At 37.3% G+C, this 18,074-nt stretch overlaps 1 protein-coding gene across 1 annotated transcript; it reads left to right on the forward strand.

Moving 5' to 3' along the window:
• The first annotated feature begins 3,681 nt into the window (after positions 1-3,681).
• Positions 3,682-17,593, forward strand: LOC121318551 (troponin I, slow skeletal muscle-like). The gene is made up of 9 exons (XM_041255337.1): positions 3,682-3,741; positions 5,511-5,542; positions 5,681-5,687; positions 10,671-10,712; positions 11,189-11,320; positions 12,027-12,116; positions 14,422-14,595; positions 15,451-15,549; positions 16,512-17,593. Exons 2-8 carry the CDS (start codon positions 5,532-5,534, stop codon positions 15,544-15,546), a joined length of 552 nt encoding a protein of 183 aa, XP_041111271.1. The 5' UTR covers positions 3,682-3,741; positions 5,511-5,531; the 3' UTR covers positions 15,547-15,549; positions 16,512-17,593.
• Positions 17,594-18,074: the final 481 nt, after the last annotated feature.

Consider the following 18,074-nt stretch of genomic DNA (forward strand, 5'->3'; position numbering starts at 1 on the left):
AAAAACAAAACAAAACAAAAAACAACAACAACAAAAAAACAACATATGAACATAATTTAGATAATTTATTTAACATCATGTAATCAAAGAAACTACAAAATGATGAGTGTCACATTTTTCATTTTTAGTCAGTTTTTCAGTATATTGAAAACTACAAAGTTGTATGTAATGCAATATGTTAATGCAACAGTATTCAGCACGTTTCATTCTATACAGTGGTGCAAAACTTTTGACCATAGCTGTGCAGGCATTTAAACCAGAGAACCTCCGAGTGAGTGGGATCAGATTTTGAGCCCACTGTGTGAGGATCTGCTTAAAAATCAAATTGCATTCGTTGTACACAAGCAATCCATTTTAATATAATACACAAGATCGCGTACAGAGAACAGCGGGGCACCGCTGAGTTTATTTTAATCGTATGCAGGCATACTTGATTGATATCGACCTTCCTCGTGCACACTAGCTCCATAAATACATGTGCTTAAAATACAAAGCAGTGATGTGGCAAGGAGTCATTGTTAAAGGCTGCCTGCGTCTTCATTCAGTAGATCTTGCAAATAGTTTATTAAATGAGACTGCTGACTATTACTAGCTTACTGCACGTCTGCTTTATTACAAGTGCAGTATCAAAAGCAGTTCTCCGCCCCGTTTGTTGTGCGCATGTGCTCAGCAATCTTTCTCCTTGTTACAACACGTGCCTGTTCATTTAATCAAAGCGGGTTCCCGGCGATTTTGAATCTTCCACGGGTACGCGCAGAGCTTGTCATTGATGTTACACTCCATACTCTTTTAGTGATTCAGCAGAAATAAACAACGTGACATAAAAAGAGCGTTTTTTAAGTCGAAATGTAATATCTACGTTTTCTAAATAAACAGCTCCTATAAACACTGCGTTGCCCATAATTTGACTATTATATTAAGAAAACAAGGGAAACCGTATTTGCTGAGGAGCTGAATTTGATACTACACCTGGCTTACCTGTATGTAAACCAACAAGGAGACTTATTCCGAATTTAAATTATTACCCATTCTCAGCACATTCAAATACATCGTCTTAGAGTCCCAGCCAAGTGCCAGTCCGAGTGGACCCGTTTGTGCGTCTGAGTTTATTAACAATTTTAACTTGCATAATACTTAAAAGGATGCCGCGTACCGAATAAAATATGAACTGTAAAACATGAACTGCTTGCTGTGTGAGTGTGTGTGTGTGCTTATGTTGATATGGTTAAATAAATAGCATTACACTCGCCATTTCAATGGAAGTCCATACGCTGTTGAGCTTTTTAACACTGACTGAAACATCTTTCTGCAGTTGCACCTGCAACAGGTATCGTGGCCAAACGCACCAGTAGGTGGAATACAGCAGGATACAACAGTCCCGGGTCGTGTTCTTTACAGACCTTCGTGAGTGCTGGCAGACATTGCATTCGCCGATTGCCGAGCGTTAAAAATAGGCTCAATGTGGTGTTCAAATAAATCGTACTGCATTTCAGGAACTCTGCATTGAAATTCTTGATTCAGCTTCACACGTGCTTTCCCTTTAATATATTAACAGTTTTCAACATAGGACGCGGCTTCGAGTATTTATGTACTTTTCTGATTAAATTGTCTGTCGAGCTCACTTATTACAGCATCAAGCGCAGGAAAAAAAACAAACAAAAAACAACTTTATATTTCTCTTGCAAAGGTTAAAGAACATAGGATTGTTCCAATGTTTTTGCCTGGCGCCTTTTCCTGAATGTTGTCATTTGCAGATTCAATTCATTAGCAAGACATTTACTGCACTGGCTAAATCAAACAAGTGCTAGCATAAACAGCATCATTTACTAATTGTGCTGCAGCTGGACACAAACATTAAGGGGACACATGCGCCAGTCCTTAACTGCACGTTATGGGGGGAGCGTATGCAAACCGAGTACACGCACGTCCATAACTGCACGTTATGAGGAGGTACGTTCAGTTTGTGAGTGTCAGCGACAGAAAGTGCAAACACAATACATTGATAAGCAGATATCAATATTTTGGAGATGATTATTGGTGGGACCAGTGCCCCTGCTTGCGCCCCCCCCCCCCCCCCCCCCCCCCCCCCTTGTGTACAGCCCTGTACCTGTGTATATGACAAATGTTCTCTGTTGTTATCTAGTGCTGTTTCTACATAGGTCATTTACCAGACCTACTATTCCAGCAAAGATATCCTGCTTATGAAAACACTTTGTAAGCGCAGCTGTAATTTTTGTCCTGACATTATCCTTTTAATAATTACAGGGAACAGTTGCTTGCCACTGTTACAGAAATTCTGGTATTTTTTTAAGACGACACACAAGCCCCTAAAAAGTTTTATGTAAATCTGGAGTAAAGGCCTTTGAAGATTTAGCCCAATGTCCTTTTGAACATGGGAGAGTGGTATAACTGTCTGAATCACTTTGCAATAAGCTCCGACTGACGTAGTGTTCTTGTCATTCTAGGGTGTTGATCTTGAATTCTGTAGCTAAGTGGCATGGCTATATGGGCACACACTCCAGGCCACAGTACTTGAGTTACAATAGCGATGTCTTATTCATCCATGTAATACATCACAGCACAATCTGCTGAGCAATGAGATCAAACCAGGTGATCAACTTTAATAGACAAATAATTAGTGCCACATTGTCAGCAGGGTCTAGTGCCACCATGAGCTGGCACTGCAGGGCAGCGCTGGTTTGACGTGGCTGCTGCAAGGGGATTAGAGAGTAAGAAACTGATTCCATAACTCTTGCCTGTCGTGCTCTTCCATTTGTTATATAGGATTTGTTCTGTAGAAGCTGTCTTGGGAGTGGATCTTTACTCAACATTCCCATGTCCATTCTTTTGTCCAACCCTGGTGAGTATGGTGTGACACACTGGGTTCAGTTTTCAAAACTTTTTACATTAGCACAATTTGCATCTGAAAGAAAAAAATATAACCACATGGTTAACACTTTACATTAAATGTCTCTAATTACTTTGTTTTTACATAGTAACTACATGTGTACTTACACATAATTACAATCCTAACCCTAACCTTAGCTAGATCAGTCAAAGTATCTTTATGAAGACAAGAGCCATCGTCATATAGTGACCTGCCACTTTGGATCAGGTTTGGTTTTGCTGGCAATACACCAGCTGTGCACTAGATGGCACTGGTGCTTACTAATATAAAGACACTGATCTAGCCCACATAAAGCTAATCTATGGCAGGCAACTAGACCTGAAGATCAGTTATAATGATAGTCAAAACACCTTAACACAGACTCATCAAGAAATAAAAAAAAATCACATTATTCCACTCTGAATGGTTTCGAGCATCATAAAAACATGAAATGTGAAAGGTGACCATGTAATGTGAAGCTCAAGTAGTTACTCCGGACCTGTCTTTAAAGTTTGACCATGTGATTGATAGATACAGTAAGCCTGGTGTTTCGCATGATAGAAGTGCAGTTCAGGTTGTGTTTTCCACTGTCCCACGCCAGCTCTAATAGACACCAACTCCCATATTAGGGAAGTCAATGTTGAGCTGGCAATGGAGGCAAGTAGTGTAGGGGTTACAGTAGTGTGGATGTTATGTACTCAATGTCAGGGCAAGGCTTGTCATAGGCAGGAGCTATTTTAGTGAACCATTCACGTGAGAGGCACAAGGGGAAGCGAAACAATAAATTTAAGTGACCCCCCCTTCCTCCAACCTCACTGCAACAGGCTCTTTCATCGTCCTTTCCTCATCAAAAGGTAAGCCACAGTAAACAACGAGCAAACTAACAAGGATTCTTTAGCACTGGTAGGGTTAATCTGCCTGTTTTCAGTGTCTTGAAATTTTGTTCAGCAAGTTTAAAATATCACAATATTCCTTCTTATACGTTTCTTATTTTTGTATTGATATTATATTGTTCGCAATATGCTTTCCCTTATTATTGTATTTTTGTGATCCAATATTTTTTTTTTCGTTTTCTGATGGTAGAACATTTAAAAATTGTGTTTTTGTCATTTTGATATTCAGCAGTTGATAATAAATAAGGGTAGAAAGCTAACAATTAGGGGTGGGCAGAATTAAAAATCAATGAAGGCATTTCGTTTGGCAATGCAGACTGCAACTGTCAGGTTTTATTGAAGTCCAAGCATGACTTGGACACATTTATATAATTAAGGTAAGTTAGAAACCAACTGTTTCTTTTTTATGAATGGCTCAATGGCTCAACACCTGGTGGGTGCTGTTTCATCAGTGTATAGGCACGACTGATACTGCGTGGATCAACTTGTAAAACTACATCGAACCAGATGGGTAAGGTGTGGTGCTACCCACCTCCCAGGCCATTGAGCGCAGCGATAATCTGAGGAACAACTACAGAAACACTCAAGTACAGATCCACCAGTTTGAGGGGAATGCCAGCATCCTAGCAAAGCCTAGTCCAGCGTATGAGAGCTTTGAGAGGCAGCCATACGAACGCAGCCTGTCTGATGTACAGGAGCCCCTTTCTAGCATTCTCCTGCTCTACAGCAGTAAAGTCACGGTAGAGGTCATGAGATCACTGTGACTGTGTTATACAGCAATGAACCTAAGCAGAACACTTTACAGGGGTATTGAGATTTAGATGCGATTCCTTAGGAAGATACGGTTTTATTTATTTTGGTCACTTTTTATTTTAAGAGGGCCACAGTTTTTAATTTATTAACTGTTAATAAACATCTTACTAGCATGTTAACAAATGTTGTAAATTGGTTGGTTAATATAAAAAATATTAATATAATATTTGTATATCAGTATAAACAAAAACAAAGGCCATAAATCATTAAAGCCATGAAATTATTGCACTTTTAAAGATGTTATCATTGTAATATGAGATCAGGATTTATTTGATTATGTTTTTTCAATAGTTAATAAATATGTGTTATATATTAATTATCTGTTAACACCATTTGCTAAAGTGTTAGTAAACTGGTAATTAACAATAAACTAAACAAATTATCTATTGAATTATCAATAAATAACAGTTTGAGAGTAAGAGATATATTTTCACAAGCTTTGATGCAGTTAAAGCCTATTTTTCCTGCCACAATCTGTAAGTTCACTTCCTTCCTGTGTAACAACTACTATGTCCCCCCTGAGACTTGCAGTGCTGTTTTATAGACTACACAGCCCAGAAGAAACTAGGGGAGGTCAGGGAGGTCCCCATTACCTGTGACACAGGAGGTGAACTTATGTGAGTGGGCTTTCTCTGAGTCAAAGTAGAATCTGGATTTTAACCAAAATATTGCGAAAGAAACAAACACATTTTAGGAAGAGGGAGATATTTCACCTCCAAGTATTGTTGGGTAAAGTACATTTCTAGTTTTGTCATTTTGGTTTTAGAAATAAAAGATTCTGTTTATGTTTAGGTGTACTGTAGAATGATTGATAGCAGAGTACACTTATATAAAAATGCAGTACTAGTATTTAAAATAACAGACAATTCAAAATTGTATTTATATTTTATTAATAGGAATCTTTTTTTCTCTTTTAGTGCTCCAAGCACAACACAACCATGTCTGAAAGGTAAGTTGAATGTCTTTTCATTCTAGAAGTATTTATTTACTCATGTTATATAGGGTTATACTTTAATAATCTTTCCCTGCATAGTAAACTTTTCTTTTTCACTGTTTTTTTTGTCTCTTTTTCCATGTTGTGTAACAGCGGAGAGGTAAGTGAACTGAATGTTTCCTACAGTAAATATGGGATTTCAATACAGTTTGAAATGTGTATTAAAAAAAAAAAAAAAAAAGATTGTTAGACTGTCAACACACATATTGCTAAGCAATGAAGGAAATGAACATTCAGCTAGGAAGTATATTTCAGTGTGATAAGGAACCTGACTGTGGGACACAAAGACTTTAGTCCTACAGTACAGTATTTGAAAGCCCAGTCAATCCACTGTTCTAACCCAAAGCACAAAGACAGTAACTGACTTTTAAGCAGACAAAGCCAAAAGTTTTCTTTTGTTTTTGTTCGTTTGCTTGTTTTTAATTGCCCATGGTCATAACATTACAATAATAGTATCCATGTAACGTAAAAAGCATAGCATACTGATTTTGGAGGACAGAAGACAATACATTAAATCATGTTTAAAATGAGGATCATTGGTATGCTTGACCTAATGTTATGAAATTGATAATTTATGGAAAAAAAACTCAAAAACAGAAATGGCATAAACACAGTTTATAGTCTATAGCAAGGATGTCAAACTCTAGTCCTGAAGGGCAGCAGGGTCCTTTAGTTTTCATTTCAACTTAAGTGCTCAATTAACATAACTGATCTAATTATTTGTTCAATTCGACTTATTTAATATTATTCAAGTTTTTTTTTTTTTTTTTTTTTTTTTTTTTTTTTACAGTTGATGGTTTTAAAAATGCACTTGATTTAAGGTACACGACCTATGAAACATTAAGGCCTGAAGAGAAGTGTTAAATGTGTCCAGTTAATTGAATAATTAGATCAGTTAAGTAAGTGAGAGCACAGGTGGAAGGTAAACCAGAAGACACTGCAGCCCTCCCGGAACTCAGATTGACACCCCTGGTCAATAGCTGTGAACAAAAGTATATAATTAACTAGCTATTTTTCAAAAATTAAACCTGGTGATAATGTTCCGTTAACATATTGAATTGCATATACTTAACAAAAAACTGACAAAATTGAAAAATGTGACATTTTAAAATCTTAAATGAACTACTGTACTACTGTTATGGCTTCTGGTAGAGTTTTGCGATATCATTTTGGAGTTTCTTTGATTAGGCCTACACGAGGTTAAATAAAAGATCTATATTAAGTTTTTGTTTGTTTTTTTTACACCTCAACCCTACAATTCTAGATGATGAAAAATGTTTTGCCATAGATGTACAATACCTGCAAAATATTATACATCGTCTAATTAACAAAATCTAATTGCATTGGAACACAGCCCTAATTATCTCAATCAGCGCGTTCAGAATCCTCTCTGACAACTGCTAATTGACATTGCATGTCCGCTACAATCCAAAGACAACACATTAAAAATATACCCGGCGTTAAGCCTAATAATAGCGACAGGATCACATGACAAATAGCTTAACAAGTTATCATCTGTTGCTAATGTTCGTGGTATTTACGATACTTGATTAACAGCCTGCCGCGGTACTAAGAACACAGGTTTCGTTCACGAAGATCATTCTGCGCAGATTCTGTGCAGAATCTGACCAGTTTAGACAATTATGTGCTAAGAATGATCTCCGTGAACGCACCCATTGGCTAAATCGGTCAGATTCTGCGCAGAATTTTCTCCGAATTACTGCGCCAAGATTGTAAAATACTTGTTCTTACCCCTTATTAGCACGAGCAACATTATCACAGCCCCCGTTCAAATGAATGCTGAGCAAGGCTTTACAATATAGCTCCTACCTATATCCTCATTCAGTCACGAACTTTGTATTCAATGTGTCGAAGTTTTAAAACAGTTTGTGTGAACTCTATAGAGTTCGAGAAGCTGCCCTGATATAACTTAAAAACAAAACAAAACAAAAAACAACAACAACAAAAAACAACAACAACAACAACAACAAAAAAACCACATATAAGCATGAAAAAATAGAAAAATAGATAGGAAATGTAACATGTTGCTACTTTCTGGTACCTAACCACTTCCTCTGCTGCAGGTCATTTAACACCAATGGAGAAATCAGGTTTTTTTTTTTTTTTAAATAACCTAATACTGTACAGATGAAAGGAGAAATCCCCCAAACCGAGGCCCGCTGAGGAAATTATAGACAGAGAGGGAGATAGATGCCATACTGTTAATAGCATACTGTTCATACTTTAGTTATTCTGACAAGTCAATTAATTGCTCATTATTAAAAGCACTCCCCACGTTAATAGGCTCTGGTTCCAAATTTACCAGAAGGACAGCATGCTTCTCAGTCTCTCATGCGTTTACTGCCGTCAGTTTCTGACGCAAGTCAGGCACATTTGTCACATGCTTTGAATTGGCGCGAGGATTCGGCTCACAGCTTTCAAGAATGCGCTATCATAGTCCATGTCACATTTCATGACACTGGCCTCTATATTCAGAAGTGTCGGTACCAATATGTTTTAATATGGAACGTTTATGGCTCGTTTAAAGAATATTTGCGATACTCAAAACACTCCTTCCCACATTCCAACCATTTATGGAAACAAATACCGCTGTTTTTCACAATTCCGACAATTGCAAAAATTCCCACACTTTGGCTTGTTATCTGCTCATTAACTGGTCATGTAGGAGTTCGAAGTGATACACAAAAGTTTTAGTCATGTTTAAGGAGACTTTTTTTCTGTAAAAATTTACCAACTGGTTTGGTCAACACTAAAAAGCATATTACCCATATTACCCTAGCGTTCTCCATAGGAACTAGTATTTTGTCCCGGTAAACAAGAATTTGTGCTGTTGTACGCTCGTGTTGTAGCATGTATATGGGCAATGCTGCCACTTTTGCTGTCCTTAAAGGGCCAAGCAATGTAGTTGCTGTCTGGAAAATGATTATTACTATGTTATGTGTACTTATTTACTGCATTTACTTGTTTGAATGACTCGCAAAGCCAAGCATTACTGAAGTATGAAAATAATAATGATTTTGGGGGATTTTATACAACAGCAGGGTTTTTTCAAATAGCCAAAGGAGAGATTTGTTTGTCATTCCCCGTGTCCTTCATCAAGTAACAGTTACTTCATAAGGCAGTTAATTCTATAAATATTCTCTTCACTGACATCAGCGTCAAAAGAAATAATGCGTTATAATATTGGCGAATTTCCATCATTGCTAGGATTGCTCATAGCCACATGGACACCTTCTGATGGGGCCGCAGTGTGAATAGAAAGGGAACACAACTCTGAGATGTATTTATTGTATATGGATATCAATGTATGAATAAAATACCATGAAGGTCTATGTTAAAAAAAATAAAAAATAAAAATATTGTATTCACTTAAAAATCACCCTTAAATTAAACATGTTGGTGATTTTGCTGTCAATACGCCCCAGAAAGTACCCACTGCGCAGTCTTCATTATTCTACCACCAGCGGATGGAAATATAAAAATTTTATATCAGGCAAATGAAGTTTTTAAATTATTTAAAAAAAATGTATTTTATTTTCAAGATGTTTTTTTTTTTTTTTTTTTTTTTTTTTTTCCATTCTAGCAACCTTTATTTGTGTACATTGTAGTAGTTCAACATATTCTAATATATAATTGTTTGTATAACAATACGAACCATGGACGTACGTGCTTCTATTAAACTTAAGATAAAAAGCCCTATCTGGATGTACCTACTGGCTTAAACCATTGCACTGGTGGAGATGGTGGAAAAAGGTGCGCAATGCATAACATGGGATGACAGGAATTAGCAATTCCAAAGTTTAGATGGAATATCAGAGTATGAAGCTGAATCGTAGTACATCGCTTTTGCTGATCTGTTTTCGTCTTGTTTTCCTGGGAGGAAGGCAATCTACCTGTCAATATACATTTTGTTTTCACGGATTGAATTCTGAATTGCGTGATTGTACCAAAGGATATAAGAGTGATCGTGTGCTCACCGAATTCCCTTATTTTAGGGGATTTTGTTGAGTATCGCTTCGATTTTACACAGTGCAAAAAAAAAAAAAAAAAAAAAATGCGTTCGGAAAAATGTTTACCACAACACTGAAATACCGACACCTTCGAGTACAGAGCGGAGCCCATAAGAAGAGACTATAAGGATTTCAGCAGTGTCAAACTGTAGTGTATTCATTAACCCATTAAGTTCCATTATGCTCATTCATTTGAGTACAGGCTACTTTGGGCGTTTTTAACTGGCATCTATCCCACCTGTCATTTTCTAATTTCTAATCCACTCTAATTTTGTTGACCCACAAAAGTTAAATCTAAATGTAATGTATCAGGTTACATAAATACAGCTTGTGTTGATTTTTCAAAGAAAAAAATATTTGGGACTTAATGGGTTAAAGCAGATTTTGTGTGTGTGTGTGTGTGTGTGTGTGTGTTTTGTTTTTTTAATAGCCAGCAGTAGTTTTCACGTGTGGTTCTTGCAGTCGAAAGTGTTTTCAGAAATTGACTCACACACTATTGTAGAGGTTGTTGAGGTTGTCCAAGATTCATTAACAGATTGATATGGCATAAAGGCTATAGCCTATAACCAGGTCCATTATCTGTAACACGGGGAATGGAGCTGCAGCATGCTGGCATGATACATTTGCTTCACATCAACCAGTAAATGTTGTACCAGTCTTGCCAATCACAATGGCTGAAGCATTTATTTAAAGCAGTGAGCATGCTTGACCACTAGATGGCTGTATAAATACACATAGTACTTGGACCAATAAAACATACACGTTCTGTATAGCACATAGCAGACTAGAATGGATAGAATGCAAGATGACTTTAAAGTATAATCAGTGGCACTGGAACCATTTTTAATGTGGGGGTGCTGAAAGCCATTGAACAAAACTGTAACCCCTGTATATGATGGAAGCCATGCAAAGCCAGGGGGTGCTACTACACCCCCAGCTCCCCTAGTTCCAACGCCCTTGAGTATAATCAAAATGTATGTAACACAGCAAAAAGGATATAACCCATGACAAACTGAACACTATCTCTCTTTAACCATCTTTCCTTTCCACAGAAAAAACCTAAAATCAACGCGTCTCGCAGGCTGATACTGAAGGTAAGTTACAACCCTCTCCATTCAAGGAGGCAATTTCAGACTTCAAATGCTTTTCCCTCCAGGGCAACATATTGCAAAGAAATGACCCTTTGGTAAATACCGGGAGACGAATAATTCTGCACTCAATTAAAAAAAACAAAAAAAACATATGGTACGGTAGTACAGCTATGGCCAAAAGGTTTAGATTTTGAAAGCTACAAAGCGATGTGTAACTCAATATGTTAATGTAACATTATTCAGCACATTTCATTCGACTTTATGATCAAAATGAGGTCATTCTATAGAGTGATGCAAAACTTTTGGCCATAGCTGTATGCTTGGTAAATCTTTGATTTCTTTCAAAATAACACATTTAAGACACACACAGTGAGGGAATGGGCAGGAAAGGGAGTTATTGTTAAGGGAGCCTCTATAAACACTGTTTCTGAAGCTCTCTCTGATTCGCTGTACCTGCAAATGTCTGAACCTCCCCCCAGTCACTCATGTTGGCGAAGGCAGCCGTCATGCTGGAGAATGAGACAAAAGAGAAGAAAGATGAGAAGGTGAGGATCATGGCAGAGCGGGTCCCTCCTCTGGACTGTGGGAGGATGTCTCTACAGGAACTGCAGGTAAACTTGACTCCTGAAGTGCTCCGCACCATCCCTCTCAAACACAGCTTTAAGCACCATCCCAATCACTGGCTATTAAAACACAGCTCTCAGCATCATCCTTCTCAAACATAGCTCTCAGCTCCATCCTTCTCAAACATAGCTCTCAGCTCCATCCTTCTCAAACATAGCTCTCAGCTCCATCCCAATTACTGGCTATCAAACATAGCTCTCAGCACCATCCCTCTAAAACACAGCTCTCAACTCCATCCTTCTCAAACATAGCTCTCAGCTCCATCCTTCTCAAACATAGCTCTCAGCTCCATCCCAATCACTGGCTATCAAACACAGCTCTCAGCACCATCCCTCCAAAACACAGTTCTCAGCACCATCCCTCTAAAACACAGCTCTCCGCTCCATCCCAATCACTGGCAATCAAACACAACTCTCAGCACAATCCCAATCACTGGCTATCAAACACAGCTCTCAGCTGCATCCCTCTCAAACACAGATCTCAGCTCCATGTTTGTACATTTTAAACCCTGTTTCGTGCAGCTGATTGCAAAAATTAGAAAGTTAGCATCATTGTTATTTGTGAGACACACATGTGCCTTCTAAGGGGTTAATACTTTTTCACTTTCCCCTGAATGCCTTGCTCAGCACAGTCCTGTGAATCTACAGCGCTCCTGTATGCTACATGTTGTATCACTGCTTGTGTTTCGTGCAGGAGCTGTGCAAACAGATGCACCATAAAATCGATGTGGTTGATGAGGAGCGTTACGACCTTGAGGTTAAAGTCGTCAAAAACAACAAGGAGGTAATTAGAATCATAATCATAATCATAAACTTAACTGTAAAGTTAATAACCCATTGAGGAAAATGACACCCTTATTATGTAATGTGTATACTACTACTACTACTACTACTACTACTAATAATAATAATAATAATAATAATATTATAATTAATAATAATATTATTATTATTATTATTATTATTATTATTATTTTTATTATTAAAGGAATACAGTATGCACATCTGTACACTATATGGGGGTTAAGTTCATCAAGGGGTTTCAGTGATGGAGTAAACCCACAATAACTCAATTGGATGATCCTTGTCACCAGAACCCCAAGATGTCATTTCAATACATACTACATCATATAGAGTACCAATACTACAGTGTGCACATGTATTTGAACACCTCAAGGTGTGTCATTGACATCCTTTGTATACCAACCTGCAGAAAAAAAAAACTCAGGGTGTGAGAATTTCAGTTTCCGCTCAGTAATCAGTGATATAGAACAACTTCTAAAAAGTCTCATGCGTTTTACCATTTGTGGCTACTCTATGTGTTCCTTTTCTCTTACTATTTGAAATGAATTGCATGTGTGGCCTATTACAGTCAATCAGATAAATTAGAAAAATTTGACAATTTTCCAAGATTTTCAGTTCAGTGGTTTGATTTCATATGCATATCAAATCAAAACTACAGAAGCAATGGGGTGTTCTAATATATGTGGACACTACTGTATACTAAAGTGTATGTATGTGTAACATTGTCTTTGGTACAACAAATGGTAAACTTGTAGAAAAGGAGAAAGAAGAATCTTCTCATATTATGTTATTTTTATTTTCCACCTTGTCTTTTTATGACAAGTGGTCCAGTTGCTCCACTATTGGACTGGAGTCTGTTTCCTCGGTATCAGAATCCATGAGCACGGAACAAGAAAACACCCTAACTTCTCACCAACATCAACCTCAATCATTACTAACTGACACTTGTGATCACCCTATTTATACACCAGTGGCTGGAGCCATTATTTAATCACTTACTCAATTCATGGCTCCATCCACATTGCCATGCCACTCAATATCCCTCCCCCCAAACACACAGAACAGTGAACCCTCCTGAAAACGAGACGGTGTGACGGTCTTTCCCACTGCCATGATTATGATACTAATACTTTATACAGGCATGTAAAAATGTCCGTAATTTACACTGTAAAAAATGTCCGTAAATTCAACGGTAAAATTATGGTAAACAGTGAAGGTAAATTGCCTTCTCTTATAAAATGACAATTTACCTTAAATTTAACAGCAAATTACCTTCATACTAAAAACAAGAAAAGATGTTTATTTTTATAGAACATTTCCTTTAAAAAAAAAAAAAAAACGGGGGGGGGGGGGGGTTTACATTAAAAAAGTAAAAACAGATATTTTCCGTTGTTTTAACAGACCACATTTATTTAAAAAAAACATGGGCAGCGATGACGGTTAAATAGACTCTGAGGCGCGATTGATCGTTGAAACTTGCTGCGGCGGCGGCGGCATTGTAACGCATATAAACTTTTTTTTTTTTATTAAGAGTTAATTTGCTGAACTTTACCAATCGTGTGTTTTTATGGTATTTTATTATAAATGTATGTTTTTTAAATCTCTAAAAAAGATTACCCCAATGTATGTGAAAACATGAATTATGATACTATTTTTACACGGTTTTACCGTAATAACATTATTTATACGGCAATTCGCTCACGAGATAACATTTTTTTTTACAAATGTACAAATGTACAAATGATGGTTATCAAGAAAGTCTTACCGTAATATGATGTACTGTGATACTGTTTTTTATACGGTATATTACTGGCAACCCAGCTGCCAGTTTTTTTTTTTTATTTTTTTTTTTTTACCGTAAAATCAACAGTTTTTTTTTTTTTTTTTTTTTTTTTTTTTACAGTGTATGCTTAGAAACACTGAACTGGAACCCCAGACCCCCTGTCATGTTTGAAATAACTAAGGCTGTAATTTGTTTTACGGTTACAATAGATTTCAAATGTAGTTCCCGGTAAAAAAAGATTATGTAAATGTACATAATTTTTACCACTTAAAAATAAATACAGCAAACATTTGCCTCACTGACGCACTACCTGTTACACTGCATTTAGGAACCTGGCAGCCAGTTTAGTTTACTTCTGGTAATCGTGAACTGTCTTAAAAATTATATTTTTAGATTGTTGAAATGCAATGAAACATGCCATTTTAACGTGCAAAGAAATCTATCTCCAGTTCTACCCTCATTTGTACAGTCCTGTACTCATTTTTCGTCTCTTTGGTGCTAGATCGAGGGTTTGTCTCAGAAGGTTTTTGACCTGAAAGGGAAGTTCAAGAGGCCCAACCTGAAGCGAGTGCGTGTCTCAGCCGACGCCATGCTGGGGGCCCTGCTGGGGTCCACACAAAAGGCCTCTCTGGATCTGAGGGCCAACCTTAAGTCTGTGAAGAAGGAAGAAGAAAAGGTACAGCCCTGAGCAGCACCAATAGAGAACACCTGTACTTTACTATCGAAGCCATGTCCCTGCTAGAGCCTAGCAAGAGCTGCTACACTATTAGGATCGCAGATTACATAATAAATCGCATATCAGAAATATTAGCCAATCATAGTGAAGTATTTGAAACTATTGGCGCAGCCACATAGGCACCAAATTTCATCAACTGGAATGCTCGTCCAGACTATATGCTGGGGAGTTTCCTTGAGAAAAGGACACTGATTAATCTGACCTAAATTATTAAAATGACATTTTGAATCAATAAAAGAAAGAGAAAACAACATTGGTTAATTTAAAATGATCTAATTTACAGCTTGAATTAAGAACCCATCAATGAATGAGTGTACATACAATCACATGCTGATAACGACAAACCTTAGTTTTTTTACAAACCCATACAATTATCTTATCAGTTTTATACAATGACTTTGTACGTGGGCCTAGAGGTTTTAATGTCAATTAAAAAATCTGCAGTTTTAATTGGTAGCATGATTTATAACAATGATTATATCGTATTCATTTATATTCATATTAACCACCCGTTTCACTTTCTCTAAACTTAAAGTCAATAAAATAGAAGTATTCCTCTTTCTTCATCTCTGATAGTGTTAAACTACCGGCAGCAGACTTTTTGTGGTTTCTTACTGGCAGTAGAATTTGTCCTGGTAATTGGAAACCCCAGAAAGTCTGCTGCCAGGATATATTTGACTGGTCTTAATCAGTGCAATATATTAAATACATCTCTGAAATACATCTCTAAAATAAATTGAAATGAAAGTGAACATGTCGGTCTGTGTGTGTTAACCCCTCTCTCTTCTGTCGCAGGAGAAGGAGGTGACTGACTGGCGTAAGAATGTGGAGGCCATGTCTGGGATGGAGGGCAGGAAGAAGAAGTTTGACTCTGGTGCGCCAGCACAGTAAGAGGTAAGCAGGCCCCTTCTGCCTCAGAAACAACATTTATTACTATCAGTAGCCTTTAGGGGGCGGAGCAGCATAATTCACTCTGCTTTTTTATGTTATTTATTGATATTTATAGAGAAGATTTACCCATTGAGACTGAGGCCACATTTACAAGGGGGTCCTGTTAGACAATAAAACTATTACAAATACAAGCAACGCAATAAATACATGTGTGGTTCAAACTTAATCAGTAGCCTACAAAAAGAACAATATAAATAAGACACACCTCTATGTTAATGTGGACTAAAGGGAAAACAATGACAAGAAGCTCTAAGCAATTACCAAATACGATGATTATAGCCATTTGAAATCCGGCTGCTCAAATCAGTGAGTAAGTTTGGTCAGTTTCCCATAGTAAAAGCATAGCAAAGTGTAATAAAGAATATGAAATGCATGGTAAAGCATAGGTAAGCATTGTAAAGCACAGAAGGGTATGGTAAAGCATATTAAAAAACAAATACTTTACACAGTAAAAGTTTCCCCTAGTAAAAGCATAGCAAAGAATTATAAAGCACAGTGAAAGCATGGTAAAGCATAGGTGTTACACACATTAATTTGTAGATAGTTGTTATTTCTTTTCATCAGTATTTTTGTTTTGCTGTCAGTTTTGTATATCAGGCATATGTCATTGTAAGTGATTACGTCACCTACCAGCCCTTGAATATATTGAAACACATGGCAAGCCATGGAAATGTACTGTGGTAAACTTTTACAAGGTTACATTTTAGCTCCACAGTGTAATACATCTCAAAAGAAACACCACACAATTCAGCACAATGCTGAGAGAGGCCCCAAACCTGTACCGTTGCCAATAGCGCTTTATTCCTGTTTGTTACTCCAGTTTACATAGTGATAATAAACTATTGGAAAACTGATGCATACAGTATTGTGAAACTAAACAACACATTTCTTCATTTCTTCTTTAGGAGTGGCAATTGAGAAGGTTCATTTCCTACAAAGAGAAACGTCCCCTGTGCTCCTCAGGGTCAGCGGATTGAAAAGTTGACAGCATGTAAAGAGATGACCGGATGGACAACACTTCAAAATGACTAGTCTAGCTTTGTTATATGCTATTTACATGAACAGCAAGTTGTAACTTACCCTTCTTCATTTTATTTTCAACAACCATATAGTTTCTTGTTTGAATTTATTCCCCTTCATAAGCATTTTGGGTTATGTGAATGCCAGCTAATTGCATTGGTAGGATTTCCTATGTTGATATTCTACAGTATTGATATACTATCACAATCCAGCATGGAAATAAGACTCCTATTACATAGGAGTTTCACCCATTCCAGGTTTTAAAATCAGCTCATTAGGGGGTCCCCGAGTGGCTCATCTGGTAGAAGCGCAGCCACGTGGTGCGCAGGGAAAATCATGCAGCATAGGTTCACATCCTGGCTGTGCAAAGTAGGCAGGTCTTCACTGGGGACTCCGAAGAGAACATCACATTGGCACTGGCACTCTTGTGGGTTAGGGAGGTAAAACCAGCAGGGACTGTTTCTCCTTATCCCTCTGCAGTGAACCCTGCTTGCCAGGAGCCCAGTCAACTCAGAGCAGGCACCTGCAGGGCTGGCCTTTGTCCTCCAGAAGTGGGTTGCTCGCTGACATCTGCTCTTGAGTTCCTGAATGAAAAAGGAAGCTGGCTTGGTCGTGGGATTGGAGTACACCTGCTGAATCTTTGAATCACCTAAGATATGTGGGGAAAAGCAATTGGGCATTCCAAATTGGGAGAAAACCGAGGTTAAAATTATAACTAGACACACTAACCATGGTGTTTAGGTAATAAGCTCACATGTTTCTTATTAAACTCCTAGTAAAACCAGGAACGGATCAGACTGCTATGCAACGGGGGCCTTATTCCATGTGTCTTCAGCTGACACCATTCTTTTCATGATGATGCTTTTTGAGTTAATACAGTTTAATTACATCAATTAATTTACATTTCAAAATCTAACATGAAATACTGTACTACTATTCTGGCTTTTGCAATATATGATTTTGTCATTTCTTTAATTACATAATGTAAAATAAAAGATCAAAATTATGTTTATATAAGTTTTTTCTTTTTTTAAAAAAAATTATATCTCAATCCTACAATTCTAAGGGATGCAAAACATTTTGCCATAGCTGTAAGTGCTTTTGTATATGAGGTGTTCTAGAGGAACTATAGAAGAATGTGTGAATTATTTCATATTGATCAAGGAGTTATTTTATTTTGTCAGAAAATGACCTTGGATGGCCTGGGATGATATAATGTACAAGGCTTTAATATTCAGCAAATACACATGCATCTGAAATATGGTAAATCATTCACTTGGTATTGAAGAAAGGTAAAGGGTTATCTTTCCTTGTGTCAACAAATTTACAGTTGGGTACCAAACCTAGTATCTCAAATAGTTTTTGCCCTTATCATCCAGAAACCAAAGTAAAAATATTTAAACAGTGTCAGACTCTGAGTCCCTGATAGACCATGGAGGAGTTCCAGA

This window comes from Polyodon spathula, chromosome 7 (genome assembly GCF_017654505.1).
Source record: "Polyodon spathula isolate WHYD16114869_AA chromosome 7, ASM1765450v1, whole genome shotgun sequence".
NCBI lineage: Eukaryota > Metazoa > Chordata > Actinopteri > Acipenseriformes > Polyodontidae > Polyodon > Polyodon spathula.

Bases quoted from the DNA above. Each gene is read 5' to 3' on its own strand.
- LOC121318551 (XM_041255337.1), top strand. The intron at 12,117-14,421 runs GTAATTAGAATC...CTTTGGTGCTAG, and splicing joins TCGTCAAAAACAACAAGGAG to ATCGAGGGTTTGTCTCAGAA. The intron at 14,596-15,450 runs GTACAGCCCTGA...CTTCTGTCGCAG, and splicing joins TGAAGAAGGAAGAAGAAAAG to GAGAAGGAGGTGACTGACTG.